The sequence below is a fragment of the Neolamprologus multifasciatus genome, chromosome 16 (assembly GCF_963576455.1).
Source record: "Neolamprologus multifasciatus chromosome 16, fNeoMul1.2, whole genome shotgun sequence".
Lineage (NCBI taxonomy): Eukaryota > Metazoa > Chordata > Actinopteri > Cichliformes > Cichlidae > Neolamprologus > Neolamprologus multifasciatus.
Genome location: NC_140454.1, coordinates 26,047,067 through 26,071,019, shown reverse-complemented (window position 1 = coordinate 26,071,019; position 23,953 = coordinate 26,047,067). Strand labels below are relative to the sequence as shown.

At 41.2% G+C, this 23,953-nt stretch overlaps 1 protein-coding gene across 1 annotated transcript in view; it reads left to right on the top strand.

The window, feature by feature from the left end:
• The window catches only part of gli2a (GLI family zinc finger 2a), an 80,809-nt gene that overhangs the window by 3,507 nt on the left and 53,349 nt on the right, over nucleotides 1-23,953 (top strand). The window contains exon 2 of the mRNA XM_085135557.1: nucleotides 13,644-13,783. Coding sequence (XP_084991683.1) covers nucleotides 13,669-13,783 — 115 coding nt within the window. The 5' untranslated portion in view covers nucleotides 13,644-13,668. The remainder of the gene's footprint in view (nucleotides 1-13,643; nucleotides 13,784-23,953) is intronic.

The following is a 23,953-nucleotide window of genomic DNA, read 5'->3' as shown; positions in this document are numbered from 1 at the left end:
GGCTCCTCACAGGCAGTCCGTCACCAGCTGCAGCTCTTTTCCCTGACTGATGAACTAAATGTAAATAGAAAATTGTGAGTCATGTTCTCCCTGCTTAGCTTTGCAAAGTTGTTTTTCACACATTAATTTTGGACCGAGTCAGGGTGAGATATTTTCAGTTCAAGTTCAAATTTTTAAATTGAACTTTAGGCCCAGGAACCTAAAATGTAAGAGCTGAAGCTAAAACCTAATCTGCTGGAGACAACATCCTTCCTTCTAAAACTTTTTTTTCTTGTTGATCTCATTGACCAAAGGGTGTTTTGAACCATTTTGGCTTGAGCTGAACTAAACAGTGATTAGATTTAAGCTTTTAGGGAGAGGTGAAAGCGCACTACTGTAGGTGCGCTAAGGTGCACAAAAAAGATTGAATCTTTAAAGAGAAATTTAATCAAACAGATTTTTTGTTGATTACATGAGTTTCATTATGATTGGAAGACAAATCTAAGTGAAATTTTAATATATGAATAATCGACCAGTCTGAGCGTAAAGCAGGAAATACTCAGCTTCAGATGCATTCACACTCCATGTGCTTTAGGTGAGTGAGCTGCCTGAACAGAGCGTGGAGGAGGCAGCACGCATGATGCTCTGTAAGGTTCTGGAGAAGCTCGGTTTGAAACCAGCTTTTAGTTATCCTGCTAAAATCTTCTCTGAGCACGCCTTAAAACCCGACCGTCTCTGTGAGAGTCCCATAACTGACAACTTAAGATGACTTTCTGCTTTAATTTGTTTTCACTTCAGGCTGTGGTGTCTCAGGATTTTTGTCCATTCTGAGTCTTTAATGTTTTTTTTTTTATGCCATTTCCACTTATATATTTTCTTTGAGTTCTTCTGCTTATCATATCAACATGGCTGTTATGGTTTTATTTCTCCCTCTTTTTCACGCTGTGTTGTGTGCTTTTTTAAAAAAAGGGTTTTGACTTGAAATTTGAGGGTTCAAAAAGATCAGGAAACTCACAATTCTGTCTTCACGTCTGTCACAGCCATTGTGCTTTTTTAAAAATATAGAAAACATGATATCATCAGTTTCATTATCAGTTTCTCTTTCTCTTTTAAAAGACAAAAAAACCCATAATTGTTAAATATTCACATTATTGAGGGGATGATAAGTGCGATCACACATCTCTTACATAGCACGATGTGTGTTTGTGTGTTAGTATAGGTTTGTATGCAGGGATTAAATATATAACGACTGATTTTCACCATCACAAAAAAAATGCTGTAAAATAATTAATTTGGTTTGTTTTATTTCAATTTGCTGAACCCGAAGTTAATGATTATGATTTAGAAAATAAAACACAATGAAATGTGTAGCTCAAAGCTGACATGTGGACCAAGTGAGAAATATCTGATATTGTATTAACGAAATCTGTTAGACACTCTGATTTGGTGATGATGAGACTCACTGTGAGACCCGCAGCACACAGACAGACGGGGTGGGGAGGTGTGCTGAGGACTAAAATGTGCAGGGAATTGATGAGACTTTAATGGGCGTTTAGAGCGGCAGTAAAAGGCGGCGTGCAACCGCCATCTTTCACAGTCAGCCTGCACTTCAGACGGAGGGGAAAGTGTGCGAGCGAAAGAGAGAGATGGCCGCTTACATTCATGTGTAGAGTCCTTCACTCAATCCCGTCTCCTTTGCTTCTGGCATGGCGGGTGGCGCAGGACAATCCCCGCTTGTTTTAACACTTGTTGTTTCTCTCCCCTCGAGGCGTCCCGTTCAATTCTGACTCAAGTGTGTGAGGTTAAAGAGGCTCACATCATATCCGGGCTGGGGTCCCTCCTCTTTACACTAGACCGAGTACGAGTGGCCACTCGAATCCCGGCACAGAAACAGAGGTCACACCACATTCAAAAGGAGCACACATGGCCTGTGAGAACACATGTGAAAATGCAGGATAATGTAGTTTTAACAAGCCGTTTTAAGGGCTGTGTAGTAAAACAACTGACAAGCTCATTACAGGCCGATTGACCTCGTCAATCACTGCAGCCTTTCTCCTTCATCTTCAACACGATTGCAGCGGAAATAAGTTGTTTCAGGGAAACTGAGCCAAACTGAGGGTCTAACGATCGCCTTCCCCTGTCATGTAATTCTACCTCAGTCAGCTCGAGACTCTCCAAAAGGAGGAAAACTTAAACACATCCACTCTTGTATACACTGTACTTGGTGTGATGCACGATATGTCATCAGCAGCAGCGGTGGACAAACACACAGCCCGGTCAAACTCTTCACAGACGCTTCTCCACTGACTCATCTCAAGCCTGGTTTCCCAAAAGTGTTTCAGGTCTAACATCATCATTGTCTATCAGCTTACAAAGGAACAATGGTGGTCACGGAGCGGGGGTCTTGCGGGGAAACCCTACCCAGGTCACCACAGGTCAGTTCATTTGCAGGAAGGGAGGGAGGGGGGGTGGGGTGGTGAAACTTATTCTATTATCTCACCGCAAGATAAACTCTGTGGACAAAGGAAAGTGACAGGTTGGATGTATTTTTTTAAGCCGAACACTGAATATTTTTAATTTAGTCCTGTGACTAAGTGATGAAGTGTTTGTCTCTGGCTTGGACCGTTAGAAAAATGGTAGATTACCAGACCATATTAGCCTGTATCAGCTACAAGCAGTAACCTCAAGAGCTGAAAAATAAAACCAACATGGAAACATCAACAGGTGCAGTTCCTTTAACATCCACTTGAGGCTCCAGCAGTCTGTTAGAGCCCATAGACGTCCATGTGATGTCCAACTTCACATGAGAGCAGCAAATTATTTTCCGTCTCTATAGCTAATTTTCCCCTTCGCAACAGCTTTATTGGTGTGATATTTTTAACTCACCTGTTTAAATTGTTTTGCATATTTTGCATCATTAGGGGGCGTGTCCTCTTTGACTGACAGATGGCTGTAGTTGATAGCTGTCTGCTAGGCTTCACCTCGTCCCTGACCTGGACCTCTGGATTGCGTTTATGCTGCCTGAGCCTTTTGAAGCATTTTTAATGAAATTATCGGACCAATAATATGTCTGCTGTGCGGTTATTTGTACTAACTGATATCAAAGAAGTCCAACAGTCTACAGAGGCAGACTGCAAAGCATTTCAGCTATGATCAGATGAAAACTTACCACTTCATTCAGATATGGTCACTTCCTGTTGTAGCTAGCATTTATAGATGTAAACAGAAAGTTGGCACCTAAACTGCACTGCACTCTTCTGCACATGTAGCCCTTACAGAGAATCAGCTTCAGATATTGTCCACAGTTGCTTTTTATTAAATGTAGCACACAGCACACAGAAATAGTCGACCTTTGACCTGTTCGCACTTTAGGAAATAGGTTTTTTTTTACACAGACACAATCAAATGTTGTCGAGGTGTTTAATATCCAGACTAAAATTGGACATTTGCATTCTCATACTGTGCGTATTGCAAATACACATCTTTAGACTAAGTCGAACTGTCTTTCTAAAATATTTGAGTCTGTAGAAAGTGATGATGGTGTCCTGTTTATTGTGAATAAATGGAAACCACATGGGAAGGCAGAGTAATGTTTCCAAGCTCATGCATGCTTTCTTCAGTCCATGTTGCCCCCCTGAGTGGCTGTGGAATCAGCTGTTAGTGCCATTGATGAGGAGGATTTCTGATTTCCCTTCACTGTATCATTGTCACTTCCTCATTAAACACCCAGCAGGCTTTTTCTGTGTGGTTGAGAGCTGTGAGATAGACTGACACAGGCTGACAGACAATGCAGTATTGTCTGTGATGTTTGCCGTTGGCCCTAATCTGATGCAGAGGCAGAGATCGGGGTTTGCGCAGAGGCCACTCGCAGCAAAATGCAGCCATCGTGCTCAAAGAGAGAGAGGAGGGGGATCTGTTTGTGCTCCTAACTCTGGGGTTTGTGTTGGGAAGGGGAGAGGGCAGGGAGTTTGTAAGTTGTGATTTACACCAGGCCCTCCCATAGCTACAAAGTCAACGCAGCCTTAAGGGCAGGGCAGCTGGGCTCCTTTTCTTACATTTCCATATGATGGGAAATATTAGATTCCACATCACGCTGACTCAGTGCCAGGCCACAGTCTCCTCTCAGATAGAAGCTGGAGACAAGAGTCGGAGCTCAGAGTTGAGCTAGGATATAGAGACATGTGGTTGTCTTCAGCAAGTTCCTCCAAACCTTCCCCCTCCTCCCTCATGGCGTTTCTGTTGCTGCCATCCTCTCCTCTCTCTCTGTGGCGTGGGTCCAAAAAGAGGTCTGCTTGTGTTTTGTAATCAGCTCATTAGAGAGAAAGTAGGATGAAAACCTCGCCGTGTTATCTTCAGGGCCCATTTTTGTTCTAATTTGTTTCACATGCAAAACTTCTGTAATGTCAGGCTGCTCTGAGCGTGAACTCGGTAATGCCAAAACATGGTCGCAGGGCAGCAGTGGATTCCAGGGTGAAAAAATTCAGGTGAAGACGGCAGAAAAAGGTTGTTTAACAGCAAAGCGCATGTTACTGTTCATACGGGCCTGACATAAGAAGGTCACGCTCTAGGTTAAAGAATGCAGCTTCATTAAAGTGGTTTTTCTAACACTAAATCTAATCCTTGCATTTAGAGGACGGTGCCATTTGGCTCACCTTGAGCTACACATTTAGTACTTTTAGAGTTTGAAGCAGCCACATAAAAGCACACGGGAAAAGGGCCGGTCTACCATTTCTACACATAAGGATCAATCGAGAACCACAGCTCAGCTTCTGAACAGTTGGAAAGTTTTGAGGCTCTTTCTGGAGTAGAAGAGATGTCTGAGTAACTACCTGAAATCTGCAATACAAGCTGGGAGTGTGGAAATTAGCAGCTAATGGTGTAATTATTAGTTTTAGTGAAAATATTTTTAAAAAAAATTAAAATGCACTTTAGGTCCTGATAACTGTTACCGGTCAACTAGGATCTCATCTGAAGATGCGCTTTGACAGCTGCTTTGGATGCCTGCATAAACACACATACACAGCAAACTTCAATGGGAGTCCCTCTGCTGTGACTAAAGCTTTGACTGTGAATTGGCAGCAGCTGGCACGAGTGGCCGATGCAGACACATGCAGACTGTCAGCTATCAGACACTTCTACTAAACTCACCACAACGATGTGGAAGCCACACCACAGTGAAACCTGAGTGTAGCAAATGCCAACATTGGCTCATTGGAGCGTCCGAACACAGACGTGCAGAGTGGCAGTTTAGCTGATGTCGTGGTGGAGGTCAGTGACAGCTGGAGTGGTCGAGAGTGAGTGCTAACAGCACGTTTAGGATGAATGACCCCCAAATGCTTCAGAGAGTGAGGCACGACTCAGCAGTGTGCATGGTGGCACCAGTGACAGCTGGGACTTAAAACACACATTACATGGATACAGACTCAGCTCAGCTTCATTCAGCTGAGATATGTAAGCAATGAGAACTTTCTAACTCGTCAGCTTATCAGTTAATGGTTTGATTAATGATTTGCATGCTTGTTGTAGACCAGTGTGGTGGGGCCACACTGGCTAAAATAACTTGAAAATGTTAAAAAAATAACTTGCTGTGAAGTTTGGCGCGAGCATAGTTGTTCCGTGAATTGTGATAAATTCGGCAGTCCTGTGACATTTCTTCTTGCAAAAAAGTAAATACTTGCAAAAATAAAAGCATTCCCACTTTGCAGCTAAGGTGTAAAGTTGCACAGCAGAAGAATGTGTGGAAAATATTTTTTTGTCCCTTTTTCATGTACTCACTCAATAGAGATCAAAACAGTTCAATTCAGTTTTTTAATATAGCGCCAAATCACAACAGCAGTCACCTCAAGATGTTTTACATACTATATATTTTATAAAATAATATGGTGAAAAGCCCAGCGATCAAAGGCTGACTTTGAGAATGCATTTGGTGACAGTGGGAAAGAAAAACTCTATTTTAACAGGAAGAAAATGTAAGAATGTGAGTGACACCTAAATTTGCGCCAAACTCTTTTTTTTTGCCTTTGACAGTGTTAGCACCATTGCAAAAAAAAAAAAAAAAAATCACATTCATGTATCTTCCCCTCCAGCTGGTGACCGTGTACTATATAGGCCACGAGCTCCACATCTGTTTTCTGTTGGTTGAGAGAGACAAAGAGATCAACCACAGGATATTGCCTTTACTAGAAGGAAAGGTCAGGTTCAGGGGTGGAGTAAGAACTCATCCACAGGGCTTTTTTCTCTCTGCTGTTTTAGATGCCTTTTATATTACATCAGTTGTTAGCTTCTCATTACTCTGTATGATCTGCAATCCACTGGATACTTGGTCTTTGGTGAGGGATTTGGTTCCCCCAGTGTGTTGTGCACATTGTAAACATTTGGAATGGATAGTAGATTCATACAAACATGGAATGCAATGGAGAAAATAGTTCAGTAATCCCCGATTTACATGTCTGTGATTGAAAACAGGGCTCACACATATGAGCCATGGTGGTTTTAATTGATATAAGAAATTATTTGCAGGCTTCCTTTGATTTACTGCACATTAAATTGCTCTTAAAGCAAAGATCTTAAAGTAGCTCAGCCAAGTTAAGTGCTTAACCCTTAAAACAACCTTCACCCTGGCAATGAGAAAGCATATTGTGGCAATCGTCTCCTTTCTGCTTGGCTGACCTGAACTCTACATGTGAGGCAGCCTGTGGTAATTTCGACCTCTGAATCAAACTAATGGATAACGTGCTGCTGTCAGGCCTCTCACGTCTCAACTGCTTTCACGATCCTTCAGACCTGAGCTTCAAATCCTCAAAGGGAGACATTTCTCCACACAGAAGTGATTCACCCATGGAGAATGTGTCCTGTCCTAGTCTAAACTTGTCTTTTCCCAAAGGTCTTTGTAGTCGCCGTCCATTTTGGCATATCATCTGTCAACAAAAACATTCCTAGTCTGATACAGACTGTTTTGCACTGATGGGGTACAGATTTTGCCACAACAACATCAACCACATTAAGTAGTTTTATGGAGTTATGAAAGGAGTTGAGGGTTTTTTTAAAGGTACCAAGCGCACATCTTCTGTTTTACAAGACATCTGCATTTTGCATGATGTCAAATATTTGTAATATTGTATCCCAAGAGGTTTTTTTGTTTTGTTTTTTCGTTTGTAACAGATTTGTAGCTACATAGGGGAAGAATAAAGAAAAAACAACTCTGACATGTTTTTGTATTTTTAATTTTATATGGTGGACTACAGTTGCCTTCTTATACAGATAACAGATTGAGCCACGTTACCATTCAGTGGTCATCCCAAAGTTCAGTTATATCCTGTTTACCTTTGATCTTCGGTCTCCACCAACTTTTAAGGGAAATGTTGGCTTTTTAGTTCTTAAATGATGAACTGTTGTTGGGTTTTTAGAGATTTATCACTGAAAATAGCATGCTGCCATGGCTGCAAACCCAGCCAAAACTATAAATTCAAGTGAAATAAACTCTTGGGAGAAAGAGGGCCAACACAGTTGAGTGACCCATTTTATTGGTATTGGTTATTATGACTATAAAGGTATAATACTTGGTCAAAAAACTCTAAGTTTTCCACATAATCTCAAGATTTAGTACCTAACAAGCATATCTATGGTGGGTCATTACCCCATGACTTTACTTTTACATGACCATGACCTATGTTCTTTACTCTGGCACCCAAAACAACATGCAGAAATCAAAAAGTTAAAACATTTAAGTAATGGACATTTGTCTGAATACAGTCTCAAATGTGGTGAACCAAAGGTGAAAGTTTTAGAGTGTGGTTTAAAAAGTACTGCCATTTTACTGTTAGGTAGTGTTGCAGCCAAGACCAAAAATGAGCTGAATAGTCTCAGGAAGGAAGCATTTGGTAAGTGAAAAATGCTCTCATGGAGAGAACATCTGGGAAGTTAAATTAAAGGTTACTTATGAAACTGTCACAGAGTCAAGGAGAAAGTTCAGCCAAGGTGGTTAGAGCTGGCCATGAGAGGGGGAAACCATATGTTTTTATGTCCACATTTTGCCGTGAGCTCTCTGAATACAGAGGGGATGCAACTAAAGCACAGTAAAAAAAAAGAAACTTGCGGTGAACCTGTCACCAGCACTTCCCCTCCATGCACCGTACACCTGTCTACCTGTAAATTAGATCTGACAGCTGAAGAATTCCTACGTAACCTAAAAATAACATGAAACTTATTCCGTTCCTACGGAGAGTAAATAAGTAAAAATATAAATTATACAATTATCAAGGCATCAGTTAGATGGTTTAATGGTCATTGTGTGTCACTGCATTTTAAAAGATTGTGAGTTCGATCCAGGCTAGCCAGCTTTATTGAAGCATGCTAGCATACGGTGTGTGGTGTGGTGATCAGATTCCAACAAACCAAATGTGGGTGGGACAATGTGAAACACCCTAATATGGTAAAAGGTTATATGTAATGTAATTAACAAACTATGCAGAATATAGATTGGTCAAAAAGGTCATAACTAAAAAACGAATGGATTCTTTTTTCCCCCAGATTGACTATTAAGTAAATACAGTAAGCATACGTGTAACCATCTTTAGGTTTCAATAGGAATACATCCGTACATCTGTAAGTCTCTTTTTGAGCGGCATGTTTCTTGTTAGAGCCAAGTATACTGACTTCTGTAAAGTAGAGCCAATACAAATGTGGGAGCTATCCACCACTGGTCACGCTATGGAGCAGACTTCATGTTTTTTAGTTAAGCAAACTTAAAATAGTTTAGCAGTTTTTTCATCTTATGTGAATAATCCCTGTCATAGGACAACTTTAATCTAACAGGCTTAGTCACCTAAATGTAACCAAACCTGAACCAAAAAGATGGCAGATCAGGAGGTACTCATAAGGATTAAAGATGTTCAAAGGTGACAAATAAGAAAATATGAAGAGTAGTAGACAATCCAAAGTCTACAATACCTCAAAAAAAAGATCAAAAGTCTTTAATCTTAGTCATGGCTCCAAAACAAAATGTGTGATGAAGCTCCAAAAATATGTAAAACAAAACCATATTTTGGCTCATTTTAGTTGTTTTGTTAACCTGCATGAGTGTCATCGTCAGAAACCTGAGCAGAGAGGTCTGCAGGTGGCATAGGGGCTGGAGACCTCACTTATCCGTCTGTCCCTTGTTTGCCAAGTGAGCAGAGTGTGGGACAGCAGTTGGTGTGAGAAACTGACTGTGTGTGTGTGCGCGCTGCCAGGAAAGAGAGCCTACCAGCATACGGATCGCATTCACTGAAAGATAGGAAGGAAGAAAGTAAGAAGAGCAAAGCCTGGAAATCTTCAAAATGAGAGGGCCTCTTTTGATGTGTGTTTGCATTCCTTTCAGTGTTGGTGAAAGGGGAGCTGTTGAACGGTAGTGGAGGAGAGGAACACTTGAAACTGAACGAGGCGCTAAGAAAAACACACACCGGGTCTCATAACAAAAGTCCTGCAAGTCTGAGACGAAGGGGGCAGAAGGTAAATTAACAGAGAGCGGAAGAGGAGTTCAGACAAAAGCAGGCGAGACCAGGGGAAAATCAATCCTGACGTGAAGAGCAAATTCATTAAGCAGGCGATTTTTCTCACTACTGCTTTCATCGTTGCTCCCAAAACAAATGATTTTGCTCAGAAATAAATGGAATGATATGGCTCTCCTATGATCTTAGATCACTGGCAGCTCATCTAGCCTTTTTTTAAATATATAAAGTAGAAGATGATACATTTCAAATGAGGTGTCAGACATTTTGGGGTTAGTTTTTTTGTGTTAAAGTTTTCCCTTTGATCTTCCAAACAGGCAAAACGTCAATGAAAATGGGGGGACATTAACTGAACGCTAATCCTAGGTGACCTGATGGATGCTAAGAGGTTAAGCCTCGAAGCTGAAAACATATCAGTGACAACTCCCCATTACCTCAGTCTTTTTCTGGTGCCTTGTGCGGTTACTGGCACGCCTGGACCGTCCATCATAGCAAAGTCCTGGGGAAGGAAAATCAAGATGTGCAATCTCTCCTATAAACTACTCCTTTTTTATGAATCATCAAATACAATAATGTATTATAAATCTAGAATATGTTCAGCAGACTGCGTGTGACAGGAAAGGAAGGATTTGGGTACTTAAATAAATATAAGATGTTTCTTTGTGTCTGTGCTCACTTCTAAATAGCAGTTTTGAATGGTTGCAAGATAATTCACTAAAGTGGGGAAAATCATCCAGTTTTTTGTGGCAGGAAGGAGCAAAAACAAAGATGAAAGTGAAGCTGTGAAGCTTAAGGTTTCGGATATGGTTAGTCTGGCCTTAACCACAGGCAAAGAAAAGCAGCTTTGCATTCAGATGAACAAAATAAATCATTTAGAACTGCAATCTGCGCAAGTCTTGTTTTGGGATTTTGTTGTTAGACTGACATTGCTGTGGTGTTTTTAGCTCTGCACTTCCTAGAAATCACTCGATCATCAGAATTTTGAGTTCTGTAGAACATCGCCTCCAGTGTTATCTGGTCTCCTGTAAGAGACCAGATAAATTTAAAAGCCTGGGTTCTGCTCAGGTGTAACATAAAAAAAGAAGACTCAATCAGATGCCTGCTCTGCCCTCTGAAGTCTCTGAGCCTGTGGTCACATGACACCAGAGGGTGGATGGGGGGGGACCCTGCTCATCCTGCGACAGGCTGCCCAGCCAACCAGAAGATGAGTAAAGAAGTGCACCCTTGTTGTTTGTTCGCCTTTGGCCCCTGCCATCTGTCCGCTTAGTTCCTGACACCTGTACCAGCCCGTCAGAACTGGGCTCCCCTGTCATCGGGGGCAACAGGGTCTTGCCTGTAGGGAGAGATTGGTTAAGGGGGGTGGAGGGTGTAATGTAACAGCTCCAAGGTATTAAGGAAGGATGAGTGAGGGTGAAGTTGGGGCCACTTTTTCAAAAATGTGCTCAAATTTTGCAGTTATTGACAGTTTTTGCACCTGTTTTTTTATTTATTCATTTTTTTTTTATTTCTTGGTAAACGACCTTTAAAGGTGTTTGCACCCCCAAACCCCTCTTAATCTGAGTATTGGCTCGAGGTTCAGAGGCAACTGGAAACCAAATAGTTGGCTTGCTGTAAAAGCATGGAAACGGCCATTAATGCGATGCCAGATGTTCATCAGGCGGCAATGTTAAGGGGAGGATTCTCAGTCAGGCTGCTTGAAAGGCGAACACGGTTGCTCCGAGCTCTGGTCTGTTCATGGGCACATCTTATCCGAGCCAACAGGGATCACCACCAAAAACTAGTCGGCTTTTTGGCCAAGTCTAAACACGATAAAGGCCCATGAAAGAGCAAATTAGATTCTATCACTAAGGTGATGTCAGAGTGACGGACTTCTCAGAGACGAGATGGCTCGCTGGCGAGCTCAACGACATTTTTGGCAGCAGAAAAAAAGAAACAGATGTAGCCTAAACCTGTTAGTCGCCCACCTCTAATCGGCTTACATTGGCTCACTGACAGGCGACTGGCACCTCCGAAGGGCAACAGACATGGCTGCTAGTACGCACACCTCACAATAAAGCATGACATGTTGGAAATCCACATGAAACCGAAAACAACGCTTCACACGTTTGCCTGGCAGGAATCACTGAACAATTAGGTTTCCATTTGAATGACAGTATCATTCTCCACATTCCTAATTGTGTATTTACCTGGTGTCACACCATCCCGTGTTTTAATATGTTACAACGTCTAGGCTCCACTAATGTAATTTATTATCATCAGCTCCCTGAAAAGCCTTCAGTCGATCCAAAATACACTATGAGACGACTAACTGGGACTAGAAAGAGAGATCCGTTTTCTTCTATATTAACGTCTCTTTTTTGGCGCAATTTAAAATCCAGAATTGAATTTTAAAATACTTCTCCTCTTGATTAGGCCCCATCTTATCTTGAAGACCTCACAGTATCATATAATCCCAACAGAGCACTGGCTTAGTTGTGGTTCCTTGAGATTCTAAAAGTAGAATGGGAGTTAGAGACTTCAGCTATCAGGCCTCTCTTCTGTTGAACCAGCTCCCAGTTTGGATTCAGAAGACAGACACCCTCTCTGCTTTTAAGATTAGACTTCAAACTTTAAGATATAAGCTTTCTAAAAAAGCTTATAGTTTGGGATGGATCGGGTGACCCTCCCTAACACAAAGTGAGCGGAGTGTTGTTGTGTATAACTGAATTATTTTGTGGTTTCTTTGCAGCCAAAAATCACATTTGTTTCTTGTATATAAGCAACAATTAATATCCTCTGGATGTTGTTTGTGTTCTTTGGGCACACATTAGGTCATAAACACATTTGGTTTATAAGATCTGAGGTTGTTTTAATCAGCTAGCTGCAAACAGGTGTGAGGAGAGGACAGAAACCTGCAGACCCAACACCCGCCTGTGATTACATGCAGTTGTTCATTCTCTTGTCTTTTCAGCATTGTGACAAACGTTTTCTCACCAGTGTCTGAAACCATGTGGAAAAGCAACGACCACAAGCTAGCCAGAGCGCGGAGAATGACTTTTCCCTTCTAGGCCAGCCCGGTGGTGGGGGGCTGGTGTGGGAGGTGGATGGAGCGACTGGGTCTTATTTGCTCTCAGCAGAGGATGATCTTGTAGGTCCCACCAAGTCAAACAAGTGGCAGGTTGCCAAGTCATCGAGCCTTTCACACAGACATGAGGAGGTATTGACACAGTGCGTGAGGCTAAAACCTCAGCGCTGAGGGCCACTCACATTTACAATTGGAACAGAAGGGGCTCCATGAACTCATTACATCAAACTGAGAAACCTGAGGGTGTGTGTGTGGGTGTGGGTGTGTTCAAGGCTTTTCGGTTACACTGGCCCAATAAACACATATGCACACCTATGGAGATATGCTACAAACACACTATAGCAAGACAGTTTTTGTTAGTTCAATATGAAAAAAACCCCACCTCTCTTGCTTCCTGTGCCGTCGGTTATGTCAGCAGTAATTACTGAGAGTAATTTACTTATTTAATGTTTGGCTTCCTGAAAGCCCAACTGTGCAAGTCTACAATCTCCAGATTTTAATGTTGGGTCTTTTTCCAACTTAAATTCTATTTTGTAGCTTAAAGATTGTTGAAATTTGTTTGGCTTGTGAATGGAAACATTTGTGCTTTGTTAAACTTAGCTCTGTTATTGTTAGTCTAGTGGTTCTCAAACTGTGGGGTGGGCCCCTCTGTTGGGGTATTTGACCCACTGTAAGGGGTCAGTTTTTTGTTCTTTGCTTTTATTTTTTTGTTACTGTTCATGTTAATAATTGAAGATAAATGTGGACTGTAAAGTGGGAATTAGTTTGAGTTTCTGAAGTGGGGCGTGCAAGAAAAAGTTTGAGAACTGGTGCGCTAGATGTGAGAATGATGAGAATCTTTTTTGCTCGTTAGAAGAAAAGGACAATGTTTAAATATTTTTCAATGCAAGAAAATTGTTTTTTTGAGTTGATTTCCCAGAATGACAGAACACTAATACATTACTACAATACATTAATACAACTGTCTGACTGTTCTGTATCATTATTATTATTATTACGCTGTTTTTGCTTTTGCAGGACTTTGAGTTCAGCGCAGTACTTCCTTCACCACATGATGTTTTCCTTGATCAGTTTTTTGACCTTATGTTCTTATGTGTGTCTTGCCTCTGCAGCTTGTGACAGAAATTGAAGAGCAGCATGGAAACTTCAGCTCCAACAGCAACTGACAAGAAGGAGTGTAAGAGTTCTGGTCTGGATGGAAGCAGCTTCTCAGAACTCCCGAAGAAACCCTCGCCCACCACTCTGACCAGAGGTACATCCGTATCCGTTTGCTCTTTCCTCATTGTAAGGTGGAAGTACAGCAGAAGACATGACAGATTAGAGCTTTGAGATTATACTTGTCAAAGTAATTTGTTAAAAAAAAATCAGCTTCTCTTTGGCGCCTTCAAACACCAGAATCTGGACCTTTGTCTTTAGGTTTCTGCACTCTGCACTGCAGTGAACTGCTGCTCACTAATAGTTGGGTGGCACATGAAAATGCTCAAAGATGGGGGCTGCGTGTTTCAGAGATGTCAGAGAATGAGTGATGAAAAAATGTTATAATGAGGTCGAAAGACCTTGTTCTCACCTCCCGAGTGTAAATTTCATGAATTACTAAAAAAGGCTGGCACAGCAGTGGACGACATGGTGTATCAGAGGCCGTGGATAAAGAGGAGGGAGGAGGGAAGCACCTTTGAAATGCTAACAAGATGTCGTATGACATTGTGGCGTTAGCGCTATTTCTGCTTAATGATGGGCTTGGTGGCCTGCCACGAGAGGAGCCATGAGCATTAATTGTTTAGGGATGCGTGATGAGAAACTAGGGCGTTTCAATGCGTCCTCTCTGGCACCTCCACAAAGGGTCCAAAAGTTTTTCAAACCAGCGATAAGAAAATATTGCACTTGCCATAACATGAATTATTCAGTCGTTTACACAGTTGTGACCATTGTGTGTCACGGAGGCTGTGGGGGTTGAATTTTCATAACCTTGCCCCATTGAAAAGCAGCAGGCTGCAACCATCAGGGGTTATTTGTGCTTGTGAGGTAACAGTGAGGGTGCTGGGTGTCCAAGACTCCGTCTCATAATTAAAAGATGAGAGCTCGTGTTTTCATTAGTGAGTGTGTGATGAAAACTCATCATAACGAGGTTGGAGGACCTTGTTGGGGCCTCTGAGGTACAAGTGTTATAAATTACTAACGCCGGCTGGTGGACACTGAACCCCCTCAGAAAGATGCTCTGGCATCAAGTGAGAGGCCACTGCAGCGAATTCAAGTTGTTTTACTGTTTAATGAAGTGCCTGATGCCCTGCCATCACAAAGCTCACTTTGTCACACAGGGGAACCTTTAAAGTAGGACATTAGTATGTCATTAGATAGTTTTAAGGCTTTTGCTTTCAATTTGGATTATGCCTCCTTTTCGTTTCTTATATTAGTATGCAGATTCAAACAAAAAATATAGGACGATTGTGAATACATCAAGTAGTTTTGTACTGGTAAACTTAAGGCCTTGTTTGTTCTGCTTACTCGTATTTGAAATTGAATTTTTAAGTACTCAAACTACATTTAAAAGTACCCGCGTCCTACTCCTAATCCTAACCCCAGATGGTTTTCCATTGACCGAGTGGGTGTAAGGTTTAGGTTTAGGTTTAGATCCACTCTTCTTAAAGAATTTCTTCCTCTTAGGAAAAATGGAAATGCTTTTTAAAGAAAAATTACCGATGTGGTCTCATCGCAGGACATAAAATGCTGCCAGTCTTCCACAATACCATGACAGCACATGTTGTGTTTTAGAGTGAGTAGCTTCACTCACTGCCTGTGACACTATTGGATGCACAAGGATAATAGTTCAATTTTAAAAGAGCTACAGGTTTCTTGTTGTGATAAGTCGCAGGTTTATCAGCCTTCAGACTGTTTAGGAGCCTTGTTTCGCTTTAAAACCAATTATCAGAATTGGTTACCTTGGGAGAGTTTAAGTCTGCCTTAAAGGAACGAGAGAATAACTCTTTTACTCAGTGTGATTGTTTTTAATGTACTCATAATTTGATCTGTTATTGTATATTTTACACATGTTGGTATGGGATATTGTATTTGTTTTAAATGTTATATACTTATGTGGTATGTGTATTTTGACTTTTGTTGCCACGATGCCAGGTCTCTCTTGAAAATTAGATTTTTAATCTCAATGAGATTTTTTACCTGGATAAATAAAGGACAAACAGTGTCCCTGCAAGTTGAAAAAGGATGATTACTCTGAGCTTTAACGGTGACACCAAATGGTTCCCTGTATAGTCCATATGCAGTGAGGTTATTTTTGAAAATATAACTCCACAATGGAATAGTGTAACTCAAGGAGAAACAACCCGTGAACAGCTTGTTCTCCATAATCCCTTCTGTCAGCTGGTCACGAATCTCATCACTTTGCTTGTGTTTCACGGAGACTTGCATTGCCTTGTTGAACTTGTCTGTGTCTCTGAGTGTGGAAACATAATGGAAGTTTGTGTCTGGTTTCTAATAAAGAGAGTGTGTTAGGATCCAAGGGGAAAGAAGAAGTAGGATGAGGATAAAGGGAAAGGGGAATGCTGGCACAAACGCCCAGATCAGATTGAGTCCATATGATAAGAATCAGACTTGTTTCTCAGGGTCTTGTTAATGGTTTTAAATGGGCACCCACATTCTGTGTGACAGCCTGCATCTGTCTCGATGCAGGGCGTGCTTCCACAGGCTCGCCTCCCGCAACCTGATTCCCAGGCCCAGGGATTTATGAGTGCTTCAGCATGTCAGAATAACATGTGTTCAGATTAGGTGCCCACTTCCAGGACTGTAAAACACCTCACAATTTCAAAGGGAAACCTGTGATTGATACACCCCCCTCCCCACTTTGCACCAAAGTGTACATGCGCTCAGATGTGCTACTCTCCTCTGACCTCGACTGACGAAGAGTGACGGTTTCAAACACAGACCTGCCAGAGTTGTTTTACGACGCCCGTTATATTCAGAAAAAGTTTGCCAGAGAGAATTTTTCCATCATCGCTCATTTTTATGTTGACTGTACGAGGCCAGTGGAGCAGACAAGCTGGGTAATGCTGATTATTTCTGCCTAACCACAGTGTTGTCTTCATCTTTCTTAGAATTTGCCAGAGGCTCGTGAAGCCTTTGCAAAGATCGATGATCCTTAGCATATAAAACGTAATGTCCACAGATAGTTATTCTCAGCACTGATGTATCTAAGGAGAGTGCCAATAGGAGAAAAATGACCTCACTTTCGAGAGCCCTTACTGCAAAAGCATTAAATCACTTCTTCCAGTCTTTCCTCATGAAAATAGATCAGAAATAAGTCTTACTACTCTAACTCGAAATATCTCTGAAACAGAAATCCAAAAAATGTCTGTTTCTGTTCCTACGGGTATTTGAATGTAACTCCTTGGGGCCTTTTATTAGGGTAACTATGAGTAACTTTCTGAAGGCTAAAAATGGATCATATATTACAATAAGCAGAAAACAAATTGCATCAGCAACTTTTCTTCTAGATTTAAAATGCAAGAGACCCTGAATACAAAGTGAAATAGGGTAAAATATTACTTTTACTCTGCATCTTAAAGATTTTCAATACGCTGCCACGTTTTCCTGGAATAATCTCATGAAGATGCTGGAATTATCTGATTACTAAATTTGAGTCCATTTTATTGGACTAAGAAAATTTCATTCTGAATCAGGTACCTGTCAGCAGGTGAATCTCTTGCTTTTTAGCCCTATGCTGAACACAGTTTCAGAAACTAGAAGATACAAAGATCTTTAATGTCAAGATCTTTGTATCTTGACATTAAAGATCAAAATTGTCACCAAAGGTTCAAGACTGGTTTCTGGTCTCCACAAGGGTACAGCTGTAGTACCATAGAGGTTACCACCCATGTGATAAGCTGTTTTACACATAAAGGTACCGAAAGCGTAGCATAGATGGATGAAGACATGGTGTGTAGTATAATTAGTCTTTCTGGGAGTGGAGGGTGGATTTGCGATAAGGAACGGGGTGTTAATCATGGTTATCATTGGGTGAGTCTCAGAACTTGAGTCTGAGGGTCTCTGCTGAGGTCTCTGCCTTATGCACGGGGCCTTTCTCTGGATGGTGCTCTGGAGTGGGTCACGGCCCTCCCTGGCAGAGAAAAATGTCCCCGAGAAAAATAGACCTCCCCCCATCCCTCCCCGTCCACAGGGCTACACCAAAGGGACAGCCACTAATCTTCCTGAGAAAGAGATTTCTGCTTTTCTTTCTGTGCTCCTAAATGAGGCTCTTACACTGCTGTGGTTCCACCGAACAGTTCAGAGGTGGAGGAGGGGGTGGGGGCACTCACTGGCCAGAGTTATGCAGGGATGACTCCATTCATGCTATACCCCTGTGCCCCCCTTGGGGTTCAACTCCTTGGCCCTCCACCTTGGTTGAAAGAATCACAGAATTCATCTTGTGATGCCTGAAGTACTCAACTAAAAAAAGAAAAATGCAGTTCCTCACAATTCTTCCTGAATTATTCTTTGAAGGAGGCAAGTTAAGTTGGCAGTAAAAATTCAACCTTATGTTATGTGTCCTGTTTAAAGAGGTGCTGTAGATCGAATTACATGGCTACACAAACAAAAAAACCCACCTCCCCTGGGTCTGAAAGCCACCAAACATGTCACGGGTTTCATTTTTAACAGTATATATCCCCACTGAGGAGAGGAAATCGACTCTTATCAGTTGTCATTTACAGTAACATTTTGTAACATATCAATAATGCCTTCCCTGATACTTGAGAAGACTTGCAAGCAACAAGCTTACAGGAAGGCCTATTGACCAAGTCCCAGTGTTTATTTTCCTGTCAGGGTCTATAGCAGCACACTATCAGGAACTCACTGCTGTCCTCCAAGAATGACTTCAAGAGATGCCGATATTGTTTCTGTCCCGGAAAGACTTTCAATTTACAGCTTTTATTTCCAGATTTATAGCTTCGTCGTCTGCAGGATCGGCTTATACCTGTTTAGATTTCATACCTGATAGCTCCAGTATGTGTTTCAACCAAGTGACTACAGGCAGAAACAAGTTAAATTCAAGACTTCTGATGCTACTTTACCAAAAGTGCAATGGAAATAGATGAAATTTAAAAAATGTATATTTTTCAAGTAAACAGACTGATGTCAGTTCAACATCAAAACAAGTGATCTGATTGTCTGCAGAGGTCAAAAACACTAGCACTGTGTGCTTCACGTGAAATGACATAAAGCATTTAAACTGAATTTAACATCACTTAGAATCTTTCAAGGCACATTAGAAAGTGTGTATTAAAGAAATATTAGGTTAAGAACCTGTCTTAAGTCTGCGCAAGCTCAGGCTGGAAACACTGAATTTGTCTTTTTACACATGGACATGGACATGAAGCATCTTCAGAAAGAAGCTAGTCAAAATCTATTTTGCCAATTTTCAGTTCAAGTCATTGATAATATGATATGATCTCATGGTAAACACATTAGAGGGTTACCTAGGCAATGAAGATGTTGGAATGTCCAGAAGCTCCTAGGTGTAAGCTTCAAAGCAATGTGTGACAAGTGGATTGCAACATTTTGAGCCATGAATTCATCCCCTAAGTTGAGACTGTTAGCAGAGCTTTAGACTATGTTGTTTCGAAAAATAAAAATTTGCAGAGGTCATAAAATGACTTCTGTGAAGCGATCTAAACATAGCAACCACACTGAAAAGGGTCCAGAGGTTGGTGTGAAGATGATCTTGAGCTGGTGATCAGCCAAATTTAAATTTGGTTTATCTTTTGATTTTTTCAGTAGCTTTTTTGATCGCATCTCATATTCACATCTTCCCACCAGCTAGCATTCTTACAATACTTGAACAGTTGACTACTTACTGGGCGCTTAAGTTAATTCATGTGGCTCTTATGAACAGTTAAGTAATCCTGATGTCTATGTCTGCCTCTGTGTCTTATCTAGTGTTTCACTTTAGGCCTCTGGCTGGCTAAGACAGAATTCAAAGATTAGATATGCTAAGTGAAAGCAGAAGGAGGACATCTTGTTTTGTTTTTTGGCCTTGCTGATTGCTGTGCTGTAGCCAAAAACACTCATTTCTGATCCCTGAGCTTTTGCTGAAGCCTTTATCATTAGTTATTAGAGGCAGTTCTCATCACAGAGTGGCTGGCCTACAAAATAAGTACAAGAGGAGGCAATAAGAAGCAATGGTGTGGCTGTCCTCCAGAGACGGGGATCAATTGGCTACAAGGGTTTCCAGTCTAATGTATGGTATATAATCAAACATTTGGGTATTTTATGTAAAACTGAATTATGAATACATTCCCAGTATTCTTTTTTATGTTTATAGCAAAGAAACCCCAACTTGAGTCCAACCAAGGAGTTCAGAGGAATTCCTAACGAGCTCAAAGCACCACAGAGACATTTCTTTCTACTTTCTACTACTTTTTGAAAAAGAATATCACAAGACAAATGTTTATTTTACAGATTGCTTAGAAGACAGCCGTAGAGAAAAATATTAAACAGCCCAATGTTAACACTGTATTTTCTGAATCTATTGTATGCCAACTCAATGGAGGGCTAACAGCCTTTGGCAGCTCTCTAATGTGGTTAGGAAACATAAATCAGGCTCAAATGAGAGGACAATTCTGATACTGGTTGTTTCTTTGGAGCTCCGCCTCTGCTTCAAAGCCTCCAGAATTAAAAAAGCAATGTGGTATGCTTTGGGCAATGTCTGTGGATATAAATCTCTCTGTACCAGAGGCGTCTACACGCACAAGCACCAAAGACAACATGCTACATTCCTCGCAGTTTACAAGTAGCGGGAGAGGAGGTGGAGGCAATATATGGATGCTTTAGGGGATTAGCCAACACCCCGTCAACCAGCTTTCTCTCCCTATCCTTCAAGTCCCTTCCTTGCACTTCCCTTTTTCTTTTTGTGCTTCATCCTCTCTTAAGCAGAAAGCCCTTTCCCAGCATGCAGAGTGTAATCCATGCCCCCACCTCTCAGACACTTCCTGCCTGTTTTGTTTGTGGACTGATGGAAATCAGCCCAAGAAGGTGCCTATAACTCTTCTCTAAGGTGTCGGCTCAAGCAACCGCTTTTTTTTTTTTTTTTTTGCCATGGGAAGATGCTCCATGTTATCAAAGAACTTGTTGAAAGTCAGCGACTGCGCTTTTCGACCTCTCCGCCCCAGCGTAGTCCCCAGTATCCGTCAGACTAGAGTTCGCAGTCTGCCAGCCTCGGCTACTTTCATCCGCTAATGTAGCCCTAACACTCACAGTTCAAGTGAAGCCAAATAAACGTCCGAGGAGTTTAGACGTGGTAAAACAAAAATGTGTGCTAGCTGTAAACACAGGCGGGAGGTGCTTATATAAACAGGCCCAGTTCATATGGCTGAGTTGGTCTCGGGGCGGACAGTTTGTGGTCAGGCTCTTCCGGTTCTTATCCCCTAACCTCCCCCTTGACTGCAGGCACAGCTGTGGTCCGCCCTCGTAGAAACACTGCTGGAGGAAAAGGATTAAGGGGGAAGAAAGCCCACTGACCCATGATGAGACAAGCATGTCTGTGGTTAAGAGAATATAGGACCTCAGAACGTCTGCATCCACATACAGCTCTCTGGGGATAATGTTCTCAAATGTTTCACACAAGACCCCCTCGACTCCGGCCGCCCAACAGATAAGGTATGTGCCAGCCACAGTAAGCCGCTGGACAAAAGGTGTCTTTAAAATTAATGCCTGGTGTAATTGTGTTGTAGCTGAAAGCAAGAGGAGGAAATTGATTTTTACCATCAGTGAAATTCCTCCTGGGAGACATACTGGTTCTTTTAATTACAGCTATAAGGTTTCAACACCTCAGTCTCTCGCCTCTGGTAGCATTTAGCAATTAGCCTAATCACCCACAGCTCTGGGGAACAGTCACACTTGTTCATACACATCACCTGCCAGCCTTTGGTTCAAACTTTTAAATAAAACGGTCATGGATGGAAACAATCTCAGACCATCCTGCCCTGTCAGCAGCAGCTGGGTTTGCAGCGGAGGCGGAGGAATTCCATAAACATTTATGAAAAAATAAACTTTTACATTATTTTTCGTAGTCACATCCCCAGGAGGGAGAAATCTTCCTCCAGACGGAGCATCCAGCCATGAGTCCGGCCGCCCCCAGTGGCCTCGTTTGGGCAACCAGCAAAATAAGTAGATATCTGAGTCAAGAGTGGATACAATTTTCATTAAAAAAAATATTTTCACTGATGAATATTCACTGTGTGTGGGATTCAAAGTTCAGAATAAAGACAAGTTTCTAAAGCTATATACCATATAAACAATTTCTTACTTCTGGGCCTGGAAGTAGTAGTCCCATTTTATTTTATTAAATAAAAAGGGAAACTTGTGCACTAAACCTTAAACCTTAAGAGAATTATTGGCAGAATTAGTTTTTAATTGATGAAGTTTTCAACTCTAGTGAGAAGTGGATGGGGATTGTCTTTACACTGTATATTACTACCAAACAGACAGCTGTTGAGGTACACATGCACATTTTTGGGGAGGTGTCTGTGAGGCCACAGCATAGATTTAACACAGTGTTATTAATTTAATGACTTTCATATTTTTCTAATTACATAAAAAAAACAGAGTATCTTGTAATTACATTACATGCAAAGGATATAAGTAATGCCCAAGTCATGAAACCAGCCCATTAGCTGTCTCAAAAGGCACAACTTTTTCTCTCAAGCCAAAGGATCTCCATTTTTGGTTTGAGCTACTCTCCTCACAGCTTGTTGTTTGGCAAATAGTTGTTGAGAGTTTTCATCCAGTCGGCATCTTACATACAAACTACAGGGGACTGGTGTAGTGCTGTATTCCTCTTTGCAAACAGTTTCATCTAGTAACAGCAAGAAATGTCCTGCATTCACCAACCAGTTGAGGAGTAAATCTTTTTCCATATTTTTCCATCCAAGCTAGGATACACTTAAAAATATATCCCCAGTTCCTCACTACCTTCTGTTTTTAAGCTAAGCTAAGCTAAGTGAAACAAGTCTCAACTTGAGCCATGAGCTCCATCTTTTCATCCCACACAGGGGAAAAAAGCAAAAGTTTCCCAATTGCCCACCTACTTCTGTAAGATCACTCCACTGATATATCACCATATATCATATGGAATCATATATAGCCACCTGCTATCATAACATTTGAGGTGTCTTGTCATATGAAACAAAAAAGGCAATAAGCTGAATCTCATTCAATTTTTTCATATGTAGAATAGAAGATAAATTCCAGTTGGGGACTGGTTTTCCTGTACAGTTCTTTATGTCGCCTTCTTTACTCCAGGATTAAAACAAACAAACAAAAAAAATTGCTATAATTTGGAAATGTATTCTACCAGCTATAAGTATCCATTTGCTACATCCTCTTCTTCTTTGTGAGAAAATTCTTCAGGACTTTGTTTCTATTAGTTACACCGCTCTGTAATCACAGCTAAGCCTGTCATGAGGCCCCTGGATGGTTGTCATGGCCCTTCGAAAAGAAAAAAAGCAAACAAAATGCTGCCATATGGAAAACTAATTTGTAATGTCATTCATCATCCAGCTGCAAGAAAAATGCAGGAATAAAGTCAGTCGTTCTAACAGCTGGGTAGCAACACATGATTGAGTGGTATTCCTGGCTAAAAGCATCCACCCTGTTTCTAGAAACAGGATGTCTGAGATCTGAATCGTAAATTCTCCTCATTTTGACTCATCCTAACATGACACGTCCCTGCTTTTGGTCTGTTAACCTATCACTTTACGCTTGAATTGCCTTAGTGTTCATATGTATAGCAAACAGATCTTAGCTAAGCTGCCATTGTATTGTTTATTGGGTTTCTGAATACACTACACACCAGCGAGGCAGCTGTGCAGATTAGGAATGCAACCTGAGACTCACTAGATATTCAATCTCATTTGGCAAACTCAGAGAACCTAAAGAAATGACCACTACTAAGTTGCACATGAACTTAAAATTGATGGAAAAAGTAGAAAAGTATCTTCCCAAGGCAACACAAGCAGCAAGGACTAAGCAGTATATAGATATTTTAAAATACAACCAATTTTTAAAGTGGTTAGAAATTATCCTCCATAATGTTTCTGCTTTCAGTGTTTTGTCAGTAAAGTCGTGCTGGTGGTTTCATTTATTGTTTTGCATTTTATGTGAAGAGCGTGGAGGGGGACACAGTGCCAATACATCACTGAATAACACGCTTCTCATAATAACTTAATGTTAAAATTTAGACTTGTCAATGAAATTTGTTCATTTGGGGAAAATAACGCCCTCTTTGTAAAGCCTTTAGACTTTGCTGACAAAAAAAAGAGTAGCTTTTCTACTTTGTGAGCATTGGTGTTTACTGGGTCCATTTGGGTCTGAACTGAAACACTCAAGACACAAAACTAACCATCATTCATGTTCT